The sequence below is a fragment of the Elaeis guineensis genome, chromosome 10 (genome assembly GCF_000442705.2).
Source record: "Elaeis guineensis isolate ETL-2024a chromosome 10, EG11, whole genome shotgun sequence".
NCBI classification, from domain to species: Eukaryota; Viridiplantae; Streptophyta; class Magnoliopsida; order Arecales; family Arecaceae; genus Elaeis; species Elaeis guineensis.
The window spans coordinates 20,873,701-20,887,526 of record NC_026002.2 but is presented as its reverse complement, the minus strand read 5'-3'; the positions used below and the strand labels follow the sequence as shown (position 1 = coordinate 20,887,526).

At 36.7% G+C, this 13,826-nt stretch overlaps 1 protein-coding gene across 1 annotated transcript; it reads right to left on the bottom strand.

Moving 5' to 3' along the window:
• Positions 1–4,757: 4,757 nt before the first annotated feature.
• On the bottom strand, positions 4,758–10,651 carry LOC105059766 (WD repeat-containing protein VIP3). Its single transcript, XM_010943194.4, has 2 exons — positions 10,172–10,651; positions 4,758–5,635 (listed from the first exon to the last, which is right to left on the bottom strand). The coding sequence occupies exons 1-2, from the start codon at positions 10,511–10,513 to the stop codon at positions 5,012–5,014; spliced, it is 966 nt and encodes a 321-aa protein (XP_010941496.1). The 5' UTR covers positions 10,514–10,651; the 3' UTR covers positions 4,758–5,011.
• Between the last annotated feature and the right edge of the window lie 3,175 nt (positions 10,652–13,826).

Here is a 13,826-nt window from a genome sequence, read left to right as displayed (position 1 = left end):
TCTTAATTTTGTTCCGGTTGATAACATCGTAGATCTCAGGGAAGTCCGACTGCAATGTTTTGCATGAATATTAGGAAGATTCATTTTCTTGAATAATTGAATTGTCCGTTTCATCTCTTCTTTGGTTTACAAAAGCCGATAGTGAAAAACTGATTTCAAATTGTTCCGTCAAGGCTTGATGATTGTGGATATGGTTACAAATTTTGATGATAAATAAAAATTAAATAAATCAGGAAAACTTTTATGGTCGTTGGCTAACATTAGTTGATCTCATTTCAAGATTTTGGATTGCACCAACTTGAACCCATCATGAATCTAGTTAATATCTTTTATATCGCGCTATCCGATTCCATCGCATGGTTCGACTGAATTTATTTATTTATTTCGAATATCAAGCAGTCTAATTGCTGCATTTTTTGTCCTATTTTCTCAGCAGATATACTGCATAAGAGAGAGAGAGAGAGAGAGAGAGAGAGAGAGAGAGAGAATCCTCTTAGGTCCCTAAGTGCATTATGTGCTTAGAGAGAGTCCTCTGGCCGCGTCATATCTACAGAGTTATCCCAATTGGATCAACTATTTTAGGAAGTGAGATCCCAACACCTGGAAAAATCCAGTCGCAGATGTGTGTCGCTGTCCATTCTAGCCCATGTTGTTCACTAGATTACTTTGAACATAAATTTTGTTTGGCCTACTGTATTTTCTGAGTAGGGGGCCTGCAGGAAGTCTTATCGGAAATTATTATTTGTTCAATGTCCACCATCATTGCTGGCTTAACAGCCCACTTGTGTCTATCAGCTTGACCCTTCAAGATAAGGAATAACACAATATGTTGCCGCAACACTTTGGAGAGGTGTTGATGGGGTCGGAGCAGGATGTTGTTCGAGATCCATGATGTCGGAGAGTTTCTGCAAAGAAAGTCCATACTAATCAGGGATGTTCTGGTGGGGGACTCTTCGATACTTAAGTTAGTCGGAGTTTTGGAAATAACAGAGAGAAGCAAGCGAGAGTCGGAAGAGAGGAGAGAGTTCTCCTTCCTCCTCTCCTGTTGTTTGTGTTTGTTTATTCCTTACTTGAGGATCTTTTTCGTACTTCTTCTATATGGAGGTTGAACTTATAGGCCACTAGCCAGAATTTGTAAGTTTGTTAGGCCTACCTCTATAGGCCGTTTGGCCATGCTCTGATCTTTATTGAGGAAAAACTCTCCTACTTCTTCTGAATCGAGATTGTTAGTCGTGGATGCTAGGCACATGTTTCATTCGTGTGACTGGTTGAATCGGTGGTCTTGTATCCATATTTGGTGTGATCATATCATATTGGATGCACCTTAGTAATCTCACAACATCTCAACTGACAAGTCGCCATCAATTCCAAATCTAGAACCTTCCATACAGCAGTAGAAGTACAAAAGCACATTCTCAATCTGAAAGATATTTTGCCTCGAGAACTTTTAATATCTGAAAATGGCTGTTCTATCTGATTGCTTCCATCGCTCGAGATCGATAAGCCACTTCAGACTCGAGAGTGGGGTGCAAGTGCCAGGGAGTAAGCTATTTTTCTGACCAAGAATAGCTCGATCACCCGATGAGGAGGCGATTCTCTATTATTCACCAACCGCCTCGGCAAAGAAAGAGCATATAGATTAGGAATCTCTAGAATGACCTCGACTTAAGGAGAAATACAATCTTAGATGAGAACCGATTTGGAGACTAGACACTAGCAGACCATAAGATTGATTGACTGGAGAGATCAACTGACTTTGAATTTAGCTGAAGTCCCACATTGACTGTGTCTCAACCAAGTCACCAAAAGTCCCCTTTGAATAATGAGGTACGAATCCTCAAGGATGGGTTGTAGAGGGCCAATCTGGACTTGGAATCCTACTAAAGCTCCTATGAGCACCAACAACATCACCAGCAACCTCTCACTTCACAGAGGTTTGGGTCTGCTCGAGCCACGATAGATCAACAGTACTCAACTGATCGGCCTTGAAAAGCAATAATGACTAACTAGCTCGGTGAATAACTGAAGCCAATTGCCAATTGAGAGATCTCAAACTATTTCCTCTAGTCACGCACATGCTTAACTACCACAGGTAATCCTCATGGATAACATGTGTAACCCTCACCCACACTTAATGCACATAATGGGTGCCCTATTATCTCTAATGGCTATAGATTTTTGAGAACCATTGCCGAGCACGATGATACCATATAGGCACTCCCCCTTTAAATAAAGAGGGCAAAGAGGACTCTCAGATAAATAACCGTTCACCTAAAAAATAAAATCCAAAACTCTGACATTTCTCTCACTCCTTACTTTACTACTTGCTGAAAATTTCGACTGACTTAAGTATTGAAGAGTCCTCCATCAAAAAATCTCCAACGAGTGAATTTTTTTACAAGTGTTGTTGAGGGAGTGTCTTTATTCCAACAAGAGCCATCTCCATGTTAGTAGGTGGCTGACCCCCACCTCGGTAGGTGATTGCATCTGGTCATATATTAGGTATCCTTAGCGATAAGATATATTTAAGCGGTGCGATAAAGGATATGAAGAATCAATTAATTTATTTAGGATCTGATTGGATTAGCCCATTACTTTATAGAATGCAGGAAGAAAAAAATCTGAAACCACGCTGGATACTGTTGTAAGATAAATTTTTGATTATTATATTAATATCACCAGAAGTTCTGTCCCAAGGGTACGATGATAGAGATGATTGACAGATCTTTTTCTGACACTCAACAAAAGGGAAAAAGCAAAGGAAAAGATGATGAGACACGAGAGAGAAAAGAGAGAAGGCAAGAGAGATTGCTATTTTCCAATACCCAAGAGGTTCAAACTGGTGGCTTTATATAAACCGTGAGTAGATGCCAGTAAACAATCATTTGACCAGTTGACAACAAAGAAAAGCAACAGGCTGAATAAAATATGACCATTCAAAAATAACGGTCATTTGTGACCGTTAAAAAAAAAAACGATAAAAAGAAGAGAAGAAAAATAAAATATCATCATATCATCGTGCATGAGCTGGGTTGCTACGCACTTGTGTGATGTAAAATACATTTCTCTCCAATATCAAAACAAAGATAGATAAGAGAAGAAGATATATAAAAATAATAAAATAATTGTCACTTTCTAATATGGAATTAAAATCATGACAAAGGTTTTTTTGAGACTTTGAAGGAAAAAAATTTTAAGTTTCCCCTCCAAAACTCTAACATAAGCCTTCAAGGTGAGATTACTTTATAATTGATGCACCTGAAAAGACTTGTCTATAATAGCCAGAAAATGCTTTCATTATTCTTTTCTATTGTTCCCATATTATGCTGTGTTTTAGCTATTCGAACTAGAAGACATAGCAGTGGGAATTTGGATTCAAGAATTTAATAGGCGTGATCAAGAGGTGAACTATGTTAATGATGATCGGTTTCACAATACTGGTTGTGAGTCCAAATTATGTTCTTGCTCGCTATCAAGGACCAAAGCTGATGCTTTCTTTGGGAGAAGCTACAGCAAGAAGATGAAGCAATATGCTGTGAATAGTTTCTGCACTCTCTTGGTCCAAGAATGAGGTGAGAAGGTGCTTAGCATCAAAGCATTCATATCAGAGAAATGTTAGCAATTGTATCTCGAAGGGTTACTGCTGATGGAAGCTAAATTCACAGCAGATTTTGTTGCTGTAATCTTAAATATGGCATACTCCGTACAGTCCGGCATAGGCTACGAATTGGAGCAGCCTTTCTTGTGAGCTTCCATTCTCACCAAGCTGCCGATTCTTATGCACTGCTTGAGACCATGGACTATGCACTGCTTAGCATTTCATTCACGAACTTGCTCATGCTAAGCATCCATTGCATGGTCAATTGCCTTTGCCTGTGATTTATATGCTGAAAACGTGAAACTTACACCGATGCCAATTTATCAAGCCTTCGAAACCAGGAAAATCGAAGGGCAGCAGTGGAAAGCATGTTGATTACTTCAGATCTTTTGTTACTGTTTTCCATACTGTTTCAGAGGAAGCTTGCCATTAAACTAAGATTGTTCCTGTGCTCTATCTCATGGAGTTCTAATAAGTTGGGAGAAAGAATCACACTGCCAACCAAGAAAAAGGCCATTTATAAATGCTATAATGATTTTCTAGCTTGTTACACAATCTAGGTTGCATGGATGATGAAGATACACGACTCACATGAGTTATGGTTATAATTGAATATGATTATGTAGTTAATGAAGTCAGCCTGGTTTTTATCTCACCTACTTGTCATATTTGACAGTGTTAATACGTAAGCCAAAATCAGCATGAGACCAATATGTAAAAATTTCACAAGCATTGACAGATGAATGTGAATCAATAACATTCCAGGTTAAGGTTAATTAACCAGAACGGAAAATGCTTCTCAAATGCATGAGCCCTGGGACCAACATAAGCAACTGCTGGATTAAATTACAAAAAAGTCATCAATCTTGCAACTTTACCAAACACCCTCAGAATGAAGAAAAAGGTATAATGAAGGAACGTGTCGGAACAGGTAAAAATGAAGGCAAAAACTACATATAAACAAAGCTAAAACAATCACCAGTCATCAAATAGAGCACAATATTGGCATTCTGTTGGCCTCAAACTCTATTGTTCCTCTGGAAAATAGGCATAGGTTGATAAGGCAAATGCATTTTAACTCATGACAAAATTCCATGTTTCATACGAAGTAAAACAACTAATCAAGTGCTAAATAAAAAGAAGGAGATCAGATGACCCATGCAGTGAAACCCTTCAAGCAGCATTTAATAAAAATGTTACACTGATGTTCCCAATTTTCAGTCAGTAAAATAGCTTTACCACACTAGCAGATAACAGACAGTACACAAACCTAACTTTTGCCTAGCCCTCTTCCATGGGGTGTCAGATTTTGTATGACAAAGAATTATCAGTAAAGCAACTAGGAAACAAAGCATGAACACCTCAGTGCTACTGCTTCAGTTAACAAGCTCACTGTCATCATCTTTGTCGATATTATGAGTAATCATACAATGAGATGCTATTGTCATCAGATACGCTTGCAAGCCGAACTGCACGTACACCTGTCCCCCCGGGTGGCCGGAATGCTACACCCCACACATGGGCCGAGTGGTTGGTCATTGTTTGCACTGCAGCTCTCATGCTGAGATCCCAAAGACGAACCGTCTTATCACTGGACCCAGTCACTATGGCTGCACCATCTGGGCTGGCATCTACAGTCAACACCCAGCTGACATGGCCTGACATAGCCCCAACTATGCTCTTCCCATCTGCATCGTATATTCGCACATGGGTATCATCACAAGCAGTGAAGAGCACACGGGGGTCCACTGGGGAGAACACAAGGGACCTAACTGGCCCAGAGTGGCCATCAAGGTGGTGGAGGAACTTGGCATGGGCTCCATCAAAGACAGCAATTGTGCCATCCATAGATCCACAAGCTAATCGTTTGCCATCAGGACTCCATGCAACAGAAAGCACAAATTTGCCACTACCAGTCCTATCAGATCGGGCCCCTTCTGGGTGTGGAACAGCAAGGTTGGAAATTAGCTGCCACGTTGAAGTGTCCCACAGCTTGACTGAAGCACTGCTACCACCAGCAACTGCTAAGACAGTACCCTGCAGGACACCATTAATTTGATTAGACTGTGGAATGGAATTAATGAAACTTATTATGGCTTTTTTTTTTTTTTTTCCTCGGGAGAGGGGGGTGGGGGTGCAAAGGTAAAATTTTGTCTGACAGAGGTTGCCAATGAGAGATAAGCAAAACATAATATTCAATACTTGAGTGCAAAGATGATAAATTGCCAGCTATTCAAATCCTATACTACAGCAGAAAACAAGAAGAACAATAAGTATTTCATTTTTCTTAGGAAAGAAGATGATCATTGTTGACCAGTTAGGGACAATTCGATACAAATTATTTGGCTCATGATAACATTTAGGGCCCATTCTTTTGAGGGTAAAAAACTTATCTAGGAATCTATATTTTTCTGGATAAGACAACATTTAGGCAAGAAAATAATTTCCTCATGTTCTTTTATGCATTAGAAAATGGAAAATCCATTACCCATGTTCTTTTGCATTACTAGCTTCCTAAATAAGTTGCCAAGATCCATCCATATTTTCCATAATACCCTTTATTATATAATTATTATTATATATAATAATATAGTATAATATATTATATTTTGTATGTTACAATATATAATATTATATAATATATATTCATAAATATAGATAATATATGTTATACATATAATATAACATAATATAATATAATTATATAATAAAATAAAATATATATTATAATATAGTATATACTGTTAATATATGTTATAATAATAAATATTATTATCCAATAACAATATTATATTATATATAAGATAATATTATATATTATTATATCATTATTATAGGGTTAAGGGTATATTAGGAATGAAATAAAAATGTTATTTTTTCGGTTGATGGGAAAATGACTTACCCACCTCTTAGGTGGGTAAGACTCCCCCCATTTTATGGATAAATGCTGTCCATGAAAAAATAATTTACCTACCTAGAGAAACGTGAGAATCTGGATAAATTGATTAATAGAAAGTTGACCAACCTTCTCATAATATTTACCCACCAACGAACGGGCCTTGAAAAGCATCAGGAATTCAGGACAAGTGCTCTAAAATTGATACTTAAAAGCAGAATCCATTGGGTCATGGAATGTAGCTAAGGTGGGAGAAAATAGCATTCCACCAAATAACATCAGCAGATAGCATAACTATTTCAAAGAAAGTAAATAAAGTTTATACATTCACAGATTTTTAAAGCAGTCTTCCAATTCATCTTTATTACAGTAGAGCATGCACATCTTCTATGTTTCTGACATACAACTACAGGTGAAAGGTCCAGAAAAGAATACAGCATTTTGAACACTATGAACTCCAATATAGGAGCAAATGACAGATATGAGAAAAAAATGAACATTGAATTTACATCACTAACCAAATTTATAGGACTGCATGCTTCCACAGAATCTAATATTTGTATTTACGAGATAAAATACATATAAATATGTTGAACACTAATCATTGGTACCAAAATGGGCAGAACAAGCCCATAACTCGTAGAAAATTAAGCATATAAATGATGACTAACAATGTTTCCTTGAGTGACATTAGGCACCTAGGAACCCACCTCCACCCCCTGGGATCCTTCAGTCAATATCTGCACTCCATGATTTCAACTGTAGAACATTAGAAAGTGGAAGCCCAGTGCATGAGGCTCTCGATATTGCAGTTTGGGGTACGTCAAACAAACGTAGCCTTACCCAAGAATGCAGAGGGATTGTTTCTGTGTTTCGAACCTGTGGCACCCAGATCATAATGGAGCAACTTTATCATTACACACCAAGCTCACAATTAAATTTCAGCTGAGTCCTAATGTGTCTTCTTTCACATAGCATAGATCATAAACACCTTTGTCTTCTACATGGCCTTGCAAAATGAGGGTATTTGTCTTTGAAAATAGAGGTACAAGTATTGTACATTGGTAACCCTAAATTACACGAAACCCAAATTTAGAAATAGTTTATCTATCTCTGAGTACAACTGATTATAATATCCAAAATTCATGAATTATACTTGAAACCTACTTTATAAAAATTTGAACAATCTCTGCAGTCAAACACCTCAGTCCTATAAGGTTTCATTTTGTATCATATTTTTTTCCGCAAAAAGACTTTTATGACAGTAAAAGAGAAGCTTTTCAAAATGCAGTCTAGGTCGCCATACATGTGCCAGCATATGATAACATGGCCTGATGACTGCACTGCATTTGGCCAATGAACGTGCCTGCATGTAGTTGGGCCACAGTGAACCACCAGGTGCCCACACAGGCTCAAGTAGCCTGAGTATGCAATTTGTGAATCTATGCATTGAGCACTTGCAGTGTGTAAATTGCGAAGGAAAATCAAATCAGGCAAGCACAACAATGAAGCAAGCTTTAAAAGCATTCTACATTTCACAGTCACCAGCCCCCTCAAACCCTATTCTTTGAGAGAGTTAGAGAGGCATCGAGGCAGACAATCAAGATTGAAACTGTCCACAACTTGGTTATTGGAAATGGATGGCAACACAAAAACCCTTCAAGGCTCCATGGCAATTCAACTAAATTTTCCTTTTCCCCCTCCCCTTAGCATCCTTTCCTCCTCTTCTGTCCTTTCCCTCCTCCATCTCCTTCACCTCCTCTTCCATCATCCTTTGTTAATAACACATCCCTTATTCCTCCTTTTCCTCTACTTATCCCATCTCCCTCTACTTGCACCCCACCCACCCCAGGGACTTGCCTTCTTCCCATACCATTTCCCCAACCCTCTCCCTCCTCAATGAGACTCAAACATGTAAGCACTTGCATATTGCATATCAGCCCCTCAACTGCCCACACAGTGAAGCAGCCTTCTAGAAACTTGAAAAGGAGTAGGCAGCCGGTGGTCAATTTGGCCTGAGATGTTAATGAAACTCGTTCATTCTGACCACCTAATACAATAAGCTGGCTGTAAGGTGAAGCACACAGCGAATGATCCTGTTGTCAAAGTTATGCTGAAAAATTCTTGGTTATTTATAGTCTTTCTTTCATTATGAATATAACATACCAATTTAGGATATAACTTTTCCATCACTACTGTGGGATAATAGCACAATACATTCCAAGTATATCTTGAGAGATCGAATGAATAAGTAAAACAAGTGCAGTTGTGAGATTGTAATGCTGGCCGGCAAGCTTATTTTAATACTCTAGTTTGATATTAAGGAAACGGAGTTAAATCAAATAAGCAAGCATGAAATCTATAACATGCTGCTTGTTTTCAGCAGGAGATTAATAAAATACTGAACAGTAACAACATAAAAAGAGAATGGATGCAGACTGTCATTTGCTAAATGGAATGATCTAACACAGACAGGAGTGGTTACATGTTGTGCCTGGGCACAGTAATATAGAAATTTGTTGTAACTCCATAATGTAACAACTTCCCAAATATAATTAGCAGGTCATTGAGACAAAGATATAATGCACCCATAGTTAACAAAATTTCACCAGCTTAAACTTCTTTATTAAGCAAATAAATAAACTTCAGTTATGTTTTAGTAAACTACCACCAATGTTCTTTGAAGCCACTATACATGAAAAAGAAGTTTCATCAAAGCATATGCCATCCAGATACAACCTTTCATTGTAAGGCAAAAGCGATAGAAATTCAAAGATAAAGCACTTCTGCTTCTATTGCTACAACCTTATGAAACAAGATTTATATGGGAATAAGTAATTTTCAAAGTTACCTGGACCTTGTCATGGGTTCCAAGTGCCTAAGTATCCTCTCCATCAAAGCCTCCAAAAATTTGTATATGTATAAAAAAACCTAAATATCCTTGACCAAAAAAGGTCAAAGTGTCCTTAAGCCACCGTTTTGATGCTTACACAACAAAGAGAAATTAAAGTGGGAAGGACAGAGATACGATATCAGACCCTTAAAAAAAAAAGAAAAATAAAATAAAAACATGAGTTTACTAATTGCCTAAGTTATTCCTAAGGCACATATAAGCTTGTTAAAGATGAGTTAAGATATTTAAATTCATTACAGACTAAAACAATTGTATTAAAAACAAAATAAACTTTGCTTGAAGCGTCCGGCACTTGAAACTAAAGTCTCCTGCATGATAATGCTAAACAAAGAAAAAAAAAAAAAAGAAACAAAGAAAGAAAAAGAGGGCCAAATGTCAAAATGTGCCCTACGGACTAGATAACATTGCAAAGTTTAGAAACGATTCATGGTAAGAACCAACTATGGCCAGTTTGGGTGATATATCAATTCACGAACTAGAGCAAAAGGAGAATGTTCAAAAGCACAGCAGCTAGGTGTCCAGAAACCTCACCCTATCGGACTCCTAATGATATGTTTCTACAACTTATTTTTTCCTTATTTTAAACTGGAATTAGCACAAGTCGAGGGGCAGGGAAAAGAGCACAATGGTACAACCAATTCAAACTGCGACTACCAGAACAAGATCAAAAGCACATCGATTGTTCTACTGTTGGCATTTGGGATCATTCGAGAATGGAAGAGACAGGAGCTCTGATCCTATAAAACATCAAAAAAGGTCTCACCTTGGGATCGAACTGCATGCTCCAGACCTCGGACGGAGGGACCTCGAGGGTGGCAATGGAGGCATTGGAACCGACGTCGAACACCCGGATGAAGCTGTCTAGGGAGGCGGAGGCGGCAACCGTGCCGGCCGGGTGAGCGGCAACGGAGATCACCCCAAGGGCGTGGCCCCGGGAAGGCGGCCCGGCAGGGGCGAGCTCGTCGGGACGCCAGAGCCGGACCGTCTCGTCGAGGGAACCGGTCAGGAGAAGCGCCGGCCGCTCCTCCGTCGCCGGAACCCACGCCGCCGCCCAGATGGACTGGTCATGGGCGTTCTCCACCGTTTTCAGCCCCGCGAGCTTCATCTCGCCGCCGAGAAAGAATGGAATCGAAAGGGATCGATCCCAAAAGAGAACCGTGGGAATAGCTCGTCTCTTCTTCCCAAGGAAAGCCAAGATTTGGTAGGAGACGGGGAACAACGAATCCAGGATTTGGAGCAAGAACGGACAAAAGAGCGACTTTAAACACCCCAGGGCTGAATTGAGTCACCGCGTAGTGTGCATTGGTGCACTTACCTGCCAAGCAACCTGTCAGGCTGGTAAGCCTGTGGAATAGCGATGGCAATGATGTCCGTCGCCCGGTCGGGTCAAACCACGCTCGCCGCAAAAAATAAATAGAACAAAATAAATCTCAATCCATAACCAACTCACTTGTAGTCAAATTAAGAAGTATAAATTCATACGTAACATATTAATTAGGCCCGAAATTAGATACAGTCTCAATGCCGGCATGTTTATATTCATATTTATTTATTTGATAAATATAAATATAAATTTTAATCAAATATAAAAATATATTTTTATATTATTTTAAATAAATATGGAGATAAATTGGATATCGAATGAATGGATATAAATCAGCTAACTAAAATTTATTATCATAAAATTAAAGATATTACTAAAAAAATGATAAATTAAATTAATAGCATATCAATATGATCATTTATTTTTCTCAAAAGCTCATGAATGCTATATAAAATTATATAGGATTTAAAGATGAAAATAGATCGAATAATATTAGTCTGGCCTTTATTTTCATATTCGAATTTATACAAATATGAATAAAAATTTGAACATGCAATTAATATCCATACTTGTATCCATATCCATTAAAGAAAAATAGATATAGATGTAGATAAATAAATATCTAAGCTAGATCTATCCAATTTTATTTATAATCCTATTCAATATTATATAGCACTCATGAAAAATAAATGATCATATTAATATACTATTAATTTGATTTATTATTTATATAGTAATATTTTTGATTCTATGATCATAAAGTTGAATCATCCAATTTATATCCATATTTATACCTATACTTCCGATATCTAATTTATATTTATATCCATTTAAAATAAATATGAATATAAATTTTTGTATTAGACTAACATCTATATCTATATATGCATCTATCAAACAAAACAAATATGGATATAGATATACTAGTATCTGATCTATATCGGATCTGATTCAGCCATATTAGGATTATAAATAGAATCAAAAAATTTTATACGAATCAAGTAATTGTCTATTGATATCTATTTTTCTTTGATAAATATGGATATGTATATGATTATTAGTTAGATGCTCAAATTTTTATCCATATCTGAATAGATTTGAATATGAAAATATATCCAAACAAATATTATCCAATCCTCTTTTACCCTTACTATTCATTTTATATAAACCCATTTCCACACACCAATTCATTTAATTTAAATTTTTACTCATTATACATATATATAAATCAGAAATAAAATAAAATAGGTATTCAAAAAACACAAATGAAAAAATTAGATTGAACTTCATACTTATACTAATCTTAGAAATTTTAAGATTAGGAACTGTAAAAATTGCCATAACCTAAAATATCTATATCTTATTTGGATGGGATTTGGACCCAAGATTGTTTAGTTATGATCAAGTATAGGTTAAATTCTTTGACTTAAACTTTAATTTTTTTTTAGTTAGGGATGTTTAAAATCTGTTGTTGTTCGGATATAGCAACTCAAGAGTGGGGTGAACTGGATTCTTTTAAAATTTAAAGTAATAATATGCTCTAATTGAGATTTGTAAGTGTAAGTGAGATGAATGTAATAGAATAAAATTGTAACTATAAGTAAATGTAAAGCAAATAAATAAAGAAAAAAAGGCAATCACAAACAGAAATAAATTTATAATGATTTGATGCCAACCTCAACACCTATGTTTCATTCCTCAAGAATCCTTGCTTGAAAATTTCACTATAATCTCAAAGAATATGGTCAGATTGTTTTATACAAACTTACAGTCAACCTAGTTGATTTTACACAGATTCACAACCAAAATTTTTCCAACTAAGACTTCCAAAACTTAGTTAATATCATTGTCCAATTTCTAGCTTGAATAAGCTTCTCTCATAAATTTCTATCCCGAGAAACTTGTAAATAATATAAAGAATATAAGAAAATATTGAATCAAATGAACTACTACTCAAAAAAGTAAAACTCATTGATGCTCGGTTGAAGTCGAAATAGATTGCTCTTTAATATTTGGACTTCACCTATTTCAATCAATTTAGAGGCTCTCGAATGATTGTTAGGGGAGCACTCAAGACTACTTAATAGATGCTCTTAATTTCTCTCAAAGAATTGAAAACACTTTCGAAAGATGGCTGGTGGGCTCTAAGCATTCATTACACTATCTACTTCTATTCTCTTGCTTTCCAATCAAATTTTGAGTGTTAAATAGCTTCGATTTTGGTCGGAATTGATAAACTAGCAATTATAGAAACCAGAATAGCTGTTGGAGTTGAAATCTATCATTAAAAGCCATAAAAAAAACTAGCCGTTGGGTTGGCACTTGTGGAGGAGTTGACTCATCTACTTCAGATATTGACTTATCTATTTTGGAGTCTACTTGTCTAGCTTTCGAGTTGGCTGGTGGAGGCTACATTTTTGGATGCTCTCTATCTTCCGTTTACTCATGATAATTGGAGAGAAAATGATGTTATCCATTAACATAGTTTTTTTTTTTTGAAAGTTCAAAAGAGTATTAACATTATAAAAAAAAAATGCTGTCATAGTTATATATTCCGTCCAAAATGAATGTATCAATAAAGAGAGTAATAGAAGCTGAGACTGATAGATGACGTAAAGACCAAAGTAAGGAAGACATATAGATACCAAACTCTAAAACTGATACAGATGGCATATAGGTAACAGGTCCCAAGAGAACATAAGCAAATTATGACCCCCCATGAAAATGATCCTCAGGTGCTGCATACGAACAGAAATTTTAACAAGCAGCTGGCACACAGTACAGCTTCAAAAATTCTGAAGATAAAAATGGAATCTGCAGGTATTGGAAGCTCGGCTCCCGTTTAACATCAATGATATTTGCAGCAATATTCCTCTGAAAAACCATGCCTCCTAAAGAAATAACTGCCAGCAAACAGATAAAGCTTCTAAATGTATAAAAACTATATTACGCCAACCCATATAACAGAGATGAAAAAACCCAGCAAATGCTCCTCCGAATTTGGGATCAATAAGATGAAGATTACACCGACAATCCATGTCGAGGAAATGCAATGGGATAGGCATCAGCTTTCAAAATTCAAACTAAGTTAGGA

What these genes read in the sequence shown, in the direction of transcription:
- LOC105059766 (XM_010943194.4), bottom strand. Translation starts at nt 10,513, where the DNA reads ATGAAGCTCGCGGGGCTGAAAACGGTGGAGAACGCCCATGACCAGTCC. An exon ending in GCATGCAGTTCGATCCCAAG is followed by an intron (nt 5,636 to 10,171) that starts GTGAGACCTTTT and finishes GGTGTCCTGCAG; the next exon opens with GGTACTGTCTTAGCAGTTGC.